Below are 13,176 nucleotides of genomic sequence, written 5' to 3'. Positions count from 1 at the left end.
CAGTGGCATACAGAATAACTAGCAGAGATACTGGTGTGCTGTTCAGTGCATGCACTCAACTCCATGGGCATACCAAGAAAATCATAACAAGGTGAGACCTCAGGTATAAAAGAATGAAGTGTCCATATATTGAAATATTTTTTAAACACTTATATGCTACTTTGATTAAGAAAAGACTTTGATTAAGAAAAGAAACCACATAGATACTTAAAATGACACAGAATCCAGGAAGATAGTTACATGTTGCATGGATGTAAAATTGAATACAACTTTTGAAGAAAGAAAGCCTAGTAAGTATATTAAGCATCTGAGTAACATCACCATAGTGCCTAAGTGGATAAACAGGCTTAGCAAGAGATGGTATGCTATGGTATAGATCTGATATGGGGGAGGCCTGCACATGTGTTGTGAGATTTTTGAGAAAGGCAGTACTGAAATAGTTCACCGTCACGATTGTCAATGCTGCACTTGTTTTCTGAAGTATGGCCAGAGTATGTACATGATACATGATGTAAATATCTGCATGTATTACATAAGGTAAATTTCCTGTGATGTGGATTATTCAGGAAAGATAATCCTAATTGCTTTCCTTTGAAAATTCAGCATTTTCTGAATCCTGAATTTTGGAATTTAGCATGGTTTTTGCAGTGAAAGGTGCTGTATGTTACCAATTAAGTGCCTTGGTCCTGTGTGAGCCAGCAGGCTCTTGTCTCTGCATAGAGCCCCACTGTGTTGTTCAAGCTCTGTGTGTGGGCTCTAAACCTCTCAGCTGTCTTTGAAGGAGACATTCTTTTTCATCTGTTTTACATGTGGGAAACTGTTATGTAGGCTGATAATCTGTCTTTGCTCTCTGAAAATTCAGTAAATAATGTCAGAGACTTGAGAAGCGTTCCACATTGTACTTTTTTTAGCTTTAGAGTATGTTTCGTCTAAGGTAGTCTATTATCATCAAATACAAATTGCATCAGAGACAAAGCTTAGAAAAAGAATTGCTGATCCCCACTGTAGCTGTGAATTTCTTATTGACATTGTCTTTATAGCTCTGCTGCATTATTTCTGTTTTCCCTTTGAATCTTTACTTGTTTGATAGACCAGTCATTCACCTTCATCCTCCTACTCTTTCATGAAGTACAGTACCACTGCACTGAAAGGTGGTGCAGACTTCTGCACCCTGAGGTGTTAAGAAAAAGATACTTTATTCCCTTCTTATGTTGGATTATTTTCTTTTGCCATATTTTATGTCACAAGGAACAATGTTCACGATGTGGGTGTCTCTTTGCTTTCAGGTTTAGCCATCCTTGAAAGCTGTTTACTGGTTCATGTGCTCCCTTGTCATGAACATCTTCTCTTAAATAACTTGGCATCATGACAAATTATTTAAAACCACAAGTAGATATTATCTGTTTCTTTTAAGTTTTGGGTTTTTTTGCTATATTCAGAGATTCACTTTTTCCATAGTAGAAGGAAATAGGTAAAACTTATGTAACATGCACTGTTTTTCTGTTTTGATTGTAATCCTTGGATGATACACCATGAGCTAGCTAGAAATTTGATCTTTATTGACTCTGCCATCTAAGAGGAAAAAAAAAGATAGGTAAAAACAAAAATAGTAATTGGAAATAGCTCCTGTGGAGCAAAGCTGTCATGAAGCAGATTGATTCAGCAGTGGCAAAGTTGCTTTATTGATTGTAAGTCCTTAGTAAATTAAAAAGAGGAGCAAATGTGTTAATCTTCTGTGTGCGTGTGTGTTTGACAGTGACAATTGAAAATGCTCTGCCAGGATAAAGACAGAGGAGTGTGGGAATGTTATCTACTTCAGTCAGTAGCAGGCTTGCCAGAGATAAGAATAGGGTTCTTCAGAAATCCTTCTGGATTGAATGTTCTTTACTGTGCTGTAAACAAAGGACAGAGGAAGTATTCCTGCTTGTTTTTTTAAGCATTCAGGTGCAATTAGTCTAGGTAAAGGAATGAAGCGTAGGAATTATAATAATTTTCTTCAGGTGTTCCTTAAATTTTATTCTCTGTCTCAATTACAATGTCAAATTTGTTGTTAATAGATCAGTGCAAAACCTTAATATATTCTAGCTTAGGACCTCAGTCCACTTCATAAGCAAAAGTCAGATTTGGATTTGGATTTTTGACTCATTTAATTACTGCTAATTACTTTGTCATTGCCCATTTGCAAGTAAATTAATAGTTTATTTATATTTTCCTTCCCAAATTATCACAGCTTCTCATAAGGATGAAATTCAGTTAGATGGGGAGCAGCTACACAAAGTGACATTATAGTACAGAAGCTTTCCCTTCCCAGAAAAGCAGGAACAGAGCTGGGATTCTGTTCTGGTGAGGACTAGATGTCACCAAGAGAAATTCTTGCTTTTCAGCCTCAAATTCTGCACCATCAGAAATTTTGTTTCATGTATTTCTTGCTGGGTTAGTGTAGTTGAAATTCAGCTAGGAGAACATGCTCTTCTTTTATTTCCTGCCATTGCTGCCTGAAAATCCAGCTGCCAGGGATAGTTTTGTGGCTTCTGATTCCCAAGGTGTCACCTGCCTATAGAGCACTCTGAACCTCTGTTGTTTTGGATGCACAGTTGTTTACAGGACAGGGTTTGAGAAGCATCTCCTGTGAAGAGACTCTGGGGCCACACAGATGGTGGGGGAAAAGGAATTGGAGATGAATGAGGTAAAACAGCAGAGAAGGCAGGGAGCTGGAGATAGTGTTGTTTCCCACTGCTTCGTACGGAGTCACCAGCCTGGCATGCTGAAGTGAAAGGGAGCAAGGTCCTCTTGGGCCCTGGAGGGAGATGGGAACTGGAAATGCAGGGGACCCATTCAAAGTCTCCTCATTGATTCATGGATAAAGTACAGTTTTTTAATATCATCTGCAAGAATAGAGCTTTGTAGTTACTACTGACTCAGAAAGAGGGCCAGTGGGGCAACGGGATTCCTTCCAGGAAGGAATCTAGACATTCTTGTGTTCAGCTTATTATATCATGCTGCTGAAGAGCCCAGACTCTATCTTGTCCCCTCACCCATGTCTCCAGCAGCAGTGAGCCAGAGAGGCATAAGACAGACTGAGGCATCATCTCACCCATTTCATCTGACCTCTTTACTCCTCTTTTTCTTTCTTTACATGCTGGTCCTGTTTAGTTATCTTCTGATTTATTTGCCTTGCCAGATAGCTGCATCTTTTTGCAGAGACTTGATGATATTGTGCTTTACAGGACAGCATCCCCATCAGATTTGTCAAGTCCACTGTACTTTCTCCTTCCTCACCCCATGCTTCTTTGAGGTTTCCTAGAAGAAATTGCAAAGTCCAAAGTACTGTAGCAAGTGGCTGCCATTCATGTATTTGTGCAACTATTGAAGCATTGCATGATCATTAATCAGAGCTTATAGTTATGCTTTATTAGTCTTCCCCTGATATCTCTCTACCCCTTTCAACCACACTGTTTGTCACCCTTATCACTTTTTGCCTTAGATAGCCCAACAGGAGAAGCTGTGTCACTCTGAGTGGTAGTACAGCATAAATAATTTTTTTCCTAATGATGTAAATGCCTCTGTGCTTTGCTTCAGTGTGCACAACATTAAATAGTAATTGTTGTTATTGGCAATTTGTAGTGTTTAAGAGTCTTGCTTACTCAGTCTCTATCATGCTGGGTTTTTGTGCTGAATGACTGATTGTTGCACCACTGTTTTTCTTTGTGAAACACATCTGTACGCAGAAGGAGAACTGCCTAATTTGTTTCAATCTGGCATACTGGAGTAAGTCTGCTTTTAAATTGCATACTTAGTAGGTTACAAATCAGATGGCAGCATTTGCATGGTGCTAATTCTCCAGTGTACCAGGAACTGCTGACTTGAATAGGTTTTGACCACTTTTCCTTTTCAGTAAGTCTTCTGTAACTCATTTGGCTTGCTTAAATGACCTGCTCCTTATTTTCCACAGCAGGAGTTTCTCTCGTTTGGGAAATGTAAAAGGATAACTTTCCTAGCCCAAGCAGAAGCAAAATGCACCACTGCCATCTGGGCTGTGAAATTGGAATAAAGCTGAAAGCGTTACCTCAGTATATTGCCGTGGCTGGAAGCCAGATGACAGATAATAAAAGGATGGTCTGTTAGTTGGCATGTTAGTCAGGATCTTAGGATGTGCTTGTTGTGCTTCAAATCTCCAAAATGTGGGCAGGTTGGAAATTATTTCTCTCACCTAATACTGCTTATCTGCATGTTATGTATCTACTGAGCTAATTGTCTCAGCTCATCCACTGTGAGCGGATAGGCAATTCCAGAGGGCATGGGGTCATTCCACATCACTTAGCTCGACATTTTACACTAGGATGAATAACCCTGTGGAGAAACTTGTCTCTCTGTGTAGACATCACAAAAAGACAGTAGCTGATGGCCTTAGTCCAGGTACATAACTTTCAGATGCTTGAGATACAGCAAATGAGCCTTCTCTTCCTCTCATGCAGCTGCCTTTAGTTGTGGGGTAGCAGTCCTTTCCTGCCTCACGGGTACACAGAGATTGAACAGTGCTACTGTTCTTACAAAGTGTTTACTGTGAAAAGAAATTAATATGTAATTATAATTATCTCTATATACATATATTTGTGACTGCCCGAGATCTGAACATCGTGCTGAAAGGGAAGGAGTTTTAGGACAGGGGACCTAGAGGCTTTTGCATCCCTAGGAAATACGTAGCTGTTTCATAGCAATATTCAGTTAAACACATTAGAGAAACAAAGAAAGCTAGGACTTGAGAATACCTGGCTTGTATATGAAGCTCTATAAGTCATGCTCTTTCATGGTGACTGGTTTTGTTTCTTTTTAGATTGTGATGGATTTCAAACACCCTGATGGCCTTACAGTGGCAATTATGTTGCCCCGATGCAGTTTATTGGTGATGACTGGAGAATCCAGATACCTGTGGACACATGGGTATGTGTAAGAGTCCCTGCATTGCTGAAAATAGAAGAGTAATAAATGTTGTTTGTTTGGTTTTTTTAAAGACACTCTGTGTTTGAAATTTCCTGAAAGAAATCAAGTTTTATAATTAATATCCAAATTCACTCCTTTGCTCAGATGCTGCTTAGGTTAAATTAAAAAAACTTGGGGATTTAGGGAGCTAATTACCAGTCCCTGAGGTGCAGTTTCCTGCTGCTGTCGTAAGTTTCAGTTGGAAATCGCTCTCACATCTGCAGTGTGAAAGTTCTCAATGACTCTGAGCTGGCAAAGAATTGATTGTAGTGCAATTAGTGTCACCATTCCCTTTCTCTCTTTTCAGCCCACAACTTTTCCCATTAGATTACAGATGCCAATGGCTTGAGAGAGGGGCTTGAGAGTTTAAAAGATTGACTTCCCCTGCACTGAGAGCTTGAGGGTGGCAGAGGGGAGTCTTCCTGAACTGTTCCCAGCTGCTTTAGGGACACTTTAATACTGGTAAGACTGCATTCAGCAGTTTTGGGACACTGATAAGAGTATTTATTGAAATACATCTTCAGGCTGTGCTTATTGTAGAATTTAAATACATGCTTTTTAAATCATGCACCACTGGGAGATACTTAGAATTGGAGTGCTGAAATTGGCAAAAAGGCTAAAACCTTGCTGAGCTCTGAGTGTGACAGTAATGCATTTCAGGAGCGTATGGCAACCCTGTATTGGACAGAAATGCCCATAGTAAGCATTTCTTCCTTTGTTTGATCCAAGCCATCACTGATTCAGCAGTCAATTGGAGGCACTAATTACATTCTGTGTCAATTAAACACCAAATCCTTTTATTGGCAGAAATTTTTCTGCCTTTTAATTTTGCTGGTTAATATGTATTATGTAAACAGTTGAATATGAAATCCCTGATAACCTTTACAGTGTTAATTTTAGAGAGCTCTTATACCACCTGTATATTCCCTCGTTAAATTAAATAAAGTTGTAAAAAGCACTTGATACTTCTGATGTGCCTCAGTATAGAAGCCCAGGGCAGTGAACTCCCTTGTTGTTTGACATACAGGACTGAATACAGATACCAGCATTGTAATCTTCTTATGCTGTCCTGTCTAATACTGTCATCTGCCTTTTGGAAAGGTCACACACAGCTCTGAGAACACAGTGCAGTTTCCATGTCAGTGACATTGCTGACCAGGGAAGCCGGTGGCCAGTCCCCAACCCATCAGGCAGCTCCCTGGGCCGTGCTGAGGCCAGTTTGGAACTCCAGCCCTAGGTCAGGGTAGTGGCTGTGCACAGACAGAGCTGGGCGTGCATCTGAGGCTGTAACTGGAACAAGGGCCAGGGGGACAGCCTCCATTTAAACACAGCTCCCAGGGGAAGGAGGGCTCACCCTTTCTGAGGCCTCAGCTTTCTCCAGGGCTACCAGCTCTGCTCCTTCAAGCCAGCCCTGGGCAGCCACACTCCCAAGGAGGCAGAAGGATACATGACTGGCACTTACAGTACTGGCCAGCAGCCATTGAAGTTGGAATAGTGTATCTGTCTATTGAAATGTGGAATGAGATTATTACTTAACTCCCTTGTACCTTCAAGTGATGGTTGTCTTTCAAGAACCAATGAATAAACTACATGGAAAATGAAGATCCCAGACCTTTCTACTCATGTACAAATGGTTCCTGTGCTGGTATTTGTCCACCTTTCCTAAATATATTTCTTCTATATGTTTTTAAAAGCAGTAGTGAGTGAAGATACTCAACTGGAGTAAGCTTTGCATTGTGCCACTGGAACATTGTATTGTAATCAAAATTACAATCATCCAGCAAGAAGTTGTAACTAATTCACTTGCATACATAATGTCAAAATAGATTTAATAAAATTTGTGATGCCTTTTATCTGCATTTCAGAACTCAAATTATAAGAGCACAAGAGTCAGTTTTGAAATTAATCTGATTGTGTTTTCAGTGTGTATGCTTGGATGCCAAGGAATTAGAGACTTACTTTTGACCCCATTAACAAAGTGCACAGGAAAAGCATTTTTGTTTAGTTCTCTGTGAAAGGGAAACACATGGTTTAGAAATAAGCTTATGCAGTGTCATCAAGGAGGACAAAAGATGTATTCTCTTTTTTACTCATAGGTGAAAATAGAATTCTGACTTTTCTGATGAAGTTCATTAGTGATGTTTTTGATATTTGGTTGGATAACTTGGCAAAACTATATTCTTGGCACTGCAATAGTAAAATCACTCTGTGCCAAGCAAGAGGGGGTGGCAGCATTTTATTTTTGACATTGGGAAGTCCTCGTAATAGTAATGAGAGGAAATGAGAGAGAGGAACAGAACCCAGGAGGGACAAGTGATGCACAGTGCAGTTGTTCACCACCCAGTGACTGATGTCCAGCCCATTTCCCAGTTCATACACTGAGCAGGATGCTCTGTGGTATGAAATATCCCTCTGGCCAGTTTGGGTCAGCTGTCCTGGCCATGCACTCTCCCAGCTTCTCGTGCCCCTCCTCACTGGCAGAGCATGGGAAACTGGAAAGTCCTCACTTAGACTAAGCACTACTGAGAAACAAATGCAACATCAGTGTGTCACCAACATTATTCTCGTACTAAATCTAAAACACAGCACTGCTGCTGTTAGCACAGATGCTTAGAAGAAAATCAACTCTATCCCAGCCAAAACCAGGACAAAAATAAATATATTTTAAAAAATATTTATAAAAAAGTACTAGACAAATAAACAATCAAACTTTATGGAAGAAAATGGAGGGAGGGAAGGGAAATGTAATTACATGCAATTAAACACTTCAATTCATATTATTAGTTTATGTGTCATCTCTTTTCTCTCTGAAATTGAATAAGTTGAAAACTGAGAGGCAGAAATATTTTAAATAGGACATTGTAATTATATTTCTCTCAGTGTAGGGATTGCCTTCTTACAAAGATGGATTGTGGGTTTTTTTCTGATGCAAATGGAATTATTCCTTTACTTTGTGTTGCTTTATTTTAGGATCACACCCAGAAAATATGATGTTGTTCAAGCATCAGAACTTGGGCAAAAAGATAGAACAATCACTGCTGATGCTGGGGATTTAACATTAAATCGAAGGGAAACAAGGACATCATTTACATTCAGGAAAGTGAGGAGAAGCCCTTGCAATTGCAGTAAGTGTCTTGAGGCCAACTTCAAGTCAAATTTGATATTTATCACCAAGAGGTAGCTTTTTTTGCTTTGAGAAAATAATTTTATTCTTTTGGGTAGTTTTGGCAGTCATCATAGCTATTCCTGGATGGTTTGTAGCATATTATATGGCTTGAATTGCTTGCATTCATGTGGTTGCTGGAGTTTATACAGGAAGGCATTTGGCTTGCTCCAGAGCCAGGCAAGTAATCTGGAGTCTGTGTCACTGGCATTTCAAGTGCCTAATAATGTAACAAAATAGAAATAATTACTATTCTTCAAGTTTTTTCCTCAGTTTTGATCCTTTTTTTTTTTTTGAGGGGGCCTCTAATTTTGAGAAAATAGGTACATTAGAGAAGGAGAAGTAGTCATATCTGCTGTGACAGAGCCACGTAAAGTGCCTTAGGGCAGTAGAAATAATAATAGACAGGTGGCTCAATGATTACATGGAATTGAATTCCATTTATGCCCTTAAAACAGAATTTCAGAGGCTGAATTCAATGATGTCATGGTCTTCGGCATTGGGGGCACTATCTCAGTTTTGAGAACATAAACATCATTAACATAGCAGATTAATGATCACTGCAAACAGCCTCTGGTACATGTGGGCCGGTTACTTATTTTCAGGTCATCAAACACTTCTGTAGTTTGACCTGTGTTTCAGTTTTTAAAAGATAAAGGAGGATTGAAACATTTTTTGCATTTTAATATTTCACTTTTAGTTTAATATTACTAAATATGCTTAATCAAAGAGGAATTGATTTAAAATTAATATTTTGTATCTGTTGCTGTATCTAGTTTACCCATCTGTCTGTGACAGCCAGAAAGGACAGCAGAGACCAGTGCAGCCTTCATTTCCCCAGAATGAGATGGAGGCCTCAAAGCTGGAGCAAGAATATGTACACAAGGTGTATGAAGAGATTGCTACACACTTCAGCAGTACCAGGCACAGCCCATGGCCCCAAATTGTAGAGTTTCTCAGGTCCCTGCCAACAGGGTCAATCGTGGCTGATATTGGTTGTGGTAATGGGAAGTACCTTGGCATCAATGACGATTTGTACATGGTAAGTAGTAGTTCCTGTCATTTGTTTTCACTGGTTCTGGTGTTTATTCTGTCATGATGCACTTGCTGGAGGTTCAGGTTGGCATTGGAAGAATGCCAAGAACAGAAAGCTATTTCCTGATCCAAGATCAAGTACCAATTGTCTTAAGTTTCCATTTGTATTCATTATGTGCTTTACCTTTTTCTTTTTTTCAAAGCCACTTCTGCTTTGTAATTCAAAATATGTTAAGAAAAATAGTAATGGATGCAGCAGATTGAATAATTATAATGGATGGTTTAGGCTTTCTTGTCATTAGTGTTGAATAAATTTATTAAATGTTTGGGCAATTTGAATGCTTCCAACAAAATTTTCGGTTGTTTGGTGAGTGGGTGAAATCTCCATGGGCAATGCTATTTTTCATGACCTCTTCAGTTCCCTGTGGCCTGGTGGCATGTCTCATTTGTGAATGATGTGATGTTTGGCTGTTCTACCTCTGGCTCTTTGCACAGGCCCAGTAAATATGCCAACATAAAATTCACAGGGAGATCTCAACTTTGGTACAGATTTCTGGCCTTTCACTCCCTTTTCTTCACTTTCAGACAGTTCTGACATAATTCTTGCTCATTTTCTTTCTTTCACTGTCTCACAGTCTGTACTTAGTCCAGTTTTATGAGATGATGTATGTACAAGTATGAACCAAAAGATAGCTTTCACTGCAAATATTTAAAAGATCCTTTTTGGGGGAAATAAAAAAGAGTCAAACTTGCCATTGTTTTAACCCAAGAGAAATCTCAGAGAAGTGTGTGTTATGGTATCTGCTCTCTTTCATTCCAGGATTGTCTGATTCTTTCACACATTTGTCCTGGGTAACACTCTGAAATCCATCAGACTTGAAAACTTCTATTTAGGGCAAAGCATTCATTATTGACAGTAAAACTTGGAGTTGTTTGTCTTTTTCAGGAGTTTCTGTCCTGTTATTTGTATTCAGCTAAAAAAGATAAGTTGTTATTTACAATGCTGTTTGTGTTAGTAAATTATCTCCCTTACTGTTCTTAAGGGCTAGAACAACATCAGCCAATTAATAAGTAGGCATCTTCATGCCTAACCGCTGTAGCCCAGTTATTAATTTCAGTATATTTCAGTCTTTTTGTCTTTCAGTCTTGACTGCTGTAAGAAAAATCAGCAAGCCTAACTAGAGAGGAGAAACATTTATCAGAGTATCATGAGGGTTGACTGGTCCTAGAATGGATTTGGTAAATTGCAGTTCTGGAGGTTTGTGGTAGACTTGTAAAGTGAAATTAATGCAAGATACTGTATTCAGAAATTGCCAGCATCAGTCTGTTTTCTAGACACAATTAACCAGCTAAGGAAAGGAAAGATCACATATTGGCTGGCAGTAAAAGGAAAGCCAGCTCCTCTCTGTTACTTTAGGAGTTGCCTAATTTCATATGTGTCAGAAGGAGAAATAAAAAACATGAAAAATAACAGTGAAAGGGAAGAAACTATTAAAGAAGCAGTTGAAACAGTTGAAAAATAGAATCTGGGAATTGCTTCATTCAGTTGGCCTCCCTTGACATTTTATTTTCTAGTGGTGACAACTAGTGGTTCTTAGATGGAGATAGACTCTAGACTTTGCATTTGGTTGTTTTCATCTACAAGTCAGCACAGAGCCTCAGGAAAATGGACTTGACTCCTTTCTATCCGATTTTTTTTTTCTGTAGCAGCCAAAATGTGGCTAAAGAAAACCCTGTGTATATTGTGTTTACAGGTGTTTTTAAACTTTTGACAAGGTATCTCAAGTGCTGTTCCACCTACCATGGTTTAATCATGGAGCAGAGGGTGAGGGATTACACGATGTTTTATGTATCAGGTGCGTTGTTGGGATAAAAGGAATGGTCTCTAGATGTAGGGCATCAGTTTTCTTCCTTATTTACTCATATTAAGTTGGAAGCATAAAATCCAGGCATAAACTTAGTAAATTCTACATCTCTTTTTTTTGTGCACAGTGTAATGGAGCTCTTAGCCCAGGTCCTGTTGGGAAAGAAGCAATAAAGCAGTGCTGAAATTAGGAGTTGTGTAGGAATTGGGTAAGGCACTGTTGGCACAGCTCTGTAGCTTGGGGTGTTTTGACTCAGAAATACTGAAAACCTGAGGCAAGCATTTCCTGAAGACAAGCAATATGCTTTTATGCTTTAAGTAGCAGTGCTAATGGTAGATCACAGCTAAGGTAGCTCTCTTGATGTTTTACTCTTCAGGTACTGTCTGAAAACATCTTCAGTGTGACCTGTGCTATTGTAGTTGCTTCAGTTTCCCTGGATGATTAAATGTGGCCTCATCTACTTGAGTATCCCGTGTGACAATGAAATGCATGAGTCCATCTACACTCAGCAAAACTGACAGTGCTGTAATGGCTGTATTATTCTGACACAGTGAGAGAGCAGCAATTCCATGCCAATCAAATTCAGATTAAGGATGTATCAGCTAGAGATGGAATCCATGTCTGATGTAGCTAGCACAAAAGCTGGAGAAATGTTGAATTTAACAGTTTCAGATTACTTCTTCTGTCTCGCCCACCTTGTTACTGTTTAAATGACAGCAAAAAAGAGACATGGTTTTAGTGTTGTTTTTCCACGATTCTCTCCTCACCCAATCTCATTTGGGGGAATTATTTTAACAGATTTTATTTAGGTGCTTTCAAGCTTAATAGTCATCTCTGTAAGCAGAGCTTTTCTTTCTATGGAACAGTGTGTTCCAGCCTTAGCCATTCCCCTGATTACCATGAGGGTTTCATTGATTTATTGCAATGAGATCATTAATTTCTATGCACTTTAGCTTTGTCTCCTTATTTCCAGTGTTCAGGTAGGTGTGGTGATGTGTAAGTCTCTGCAGGAACATTCAAAATCCTCACAGGGCTACAGTGTGAATGAAAAGCCATTGAAGTCTTTCAAATTTGTGGTTTCCATTTTTAATTGAACTGATAAATTGGTGGGAAATTCAGTGGCAAATAACTGAAGATGCCATAGGGTAGATATGTTTTGGTTTTGTATAAAGAAATTATTCTGATTGACAGAGTACTGATGATAGGGAAAAAAATATGCCAATAGAGGAGCCAGAATGATTTGCTTTAATACAGATATTCCTGTTTTTGTTGTGTGTGTGTGTGTGATTCAGAGGTAATTGGTAACACATTTTATATTTCACAAGACTTTTGCTCTGAAATGTGCACCTCTATTTTCTGTATTACTGTCCCAAACTACAATCTACTAGAATTATATAAAAATTTGATTTTTCCAGTATGTGGGGAGGAGAGAGAATTAATATTTTCTGTGGTATAGTTGCATAAAGTTGCGTGGCTTTTAGTTCACTGGGTTTGTACAGATTGGGAATAGATTCCTCTCCCAAGGACTTTTTAGTAGTGGGTAAAAGCAGGAGGGACAAAACCAATTAGTAAAGGGAGTAAGTTCACCATATCTTAGCAATTGAAGGGTGACACAGATGAACCTTTCCTGCTCTTTTCTCTCAGTGAATAAGAGTCATTAAATGGGTGAGAGATCTGGGAAGAGAGCTCAGAAGGAACTGGGCAAGAGCAGCACAAAACTAGAATGAAAGCTGAATTGCTCAACTTGGTTCTGTTGCTCTGTCACTGAGAAATGAACTCCATGTCTTAACACAGCACTTTGCTTTCAGAGATACCTTGACTACATGCAATGGAAAAGCAAAGCACTACATGAAAGGAATGCTGAAAGCTTGACTCAGATGAATTGTTTGCTGGAATGTAATTTGGTTTCTTGAGCTTCTCATGCAGTTAGTTATAGCTGAGGCTTGTCTCTGGAGAGTGAGATAATTCCATTCAGTGGCTGGATTTCAGAATTAGATGTCGTTTTGTTCATCGCTCTGTAATGTGCTGAATAAATCAGGTTCCCAGATACTTACAAGAACTAAGTCTACCAGGCTGAGTTAGTTATAATGAGATAACGTAGAAAGAAAACATAGTGGTGGGTAACCTCAACCT

The 13,176-nt window shown here is 39.1% G+C and overlaps 1 protein-coding gene across 2 annotated transcripts in view; it reads left to right on the top strand.

Moving 5' to 3' along the window:
• Positions 1–13,176, top strand: part of ALKBH8 (alkB homolog 8, tRNA methyltransferase) — a 44,224-nt gene that overhangs the window by 24,570 nt on the left and 6,478 nt on the right. For both annotated transcript variants that reach the window (XM_066544764.1, XM_066544763.1), the window contains exons 9-11: positions 4,835–4,941; positions 7,951–8,105; positions 8,920–9,185. In XM_066544764.1, the coding sequence (XP_066400861.1) occupies positions 4,835–4,941; positions 7,951–8,105; positions 8,920–9,185 (528 nt within the window). The remainder of the gene's footprint in view (positions 1–4,834; positions 4,942–7,950; positions 8,106–8,919; positions 9,186–13,176) is intronic.

This window comes from Molothrus aeneus, chromosome 2, assembly GCF_037042795.1.
Source record: "Molothrus aeneus isolate 106 chromosome 2, BPBGC_Maene_1.0, whole genome shotgun sequence".
NCBI lineage: Eukaryota > Metazoa > Chordata > Aves > Passeriformes > Icteridae > Molothrus > Molothrus aeneus.
This window is presented reverse-complemented; position numbering and strand designations above follow the sequence as displayed.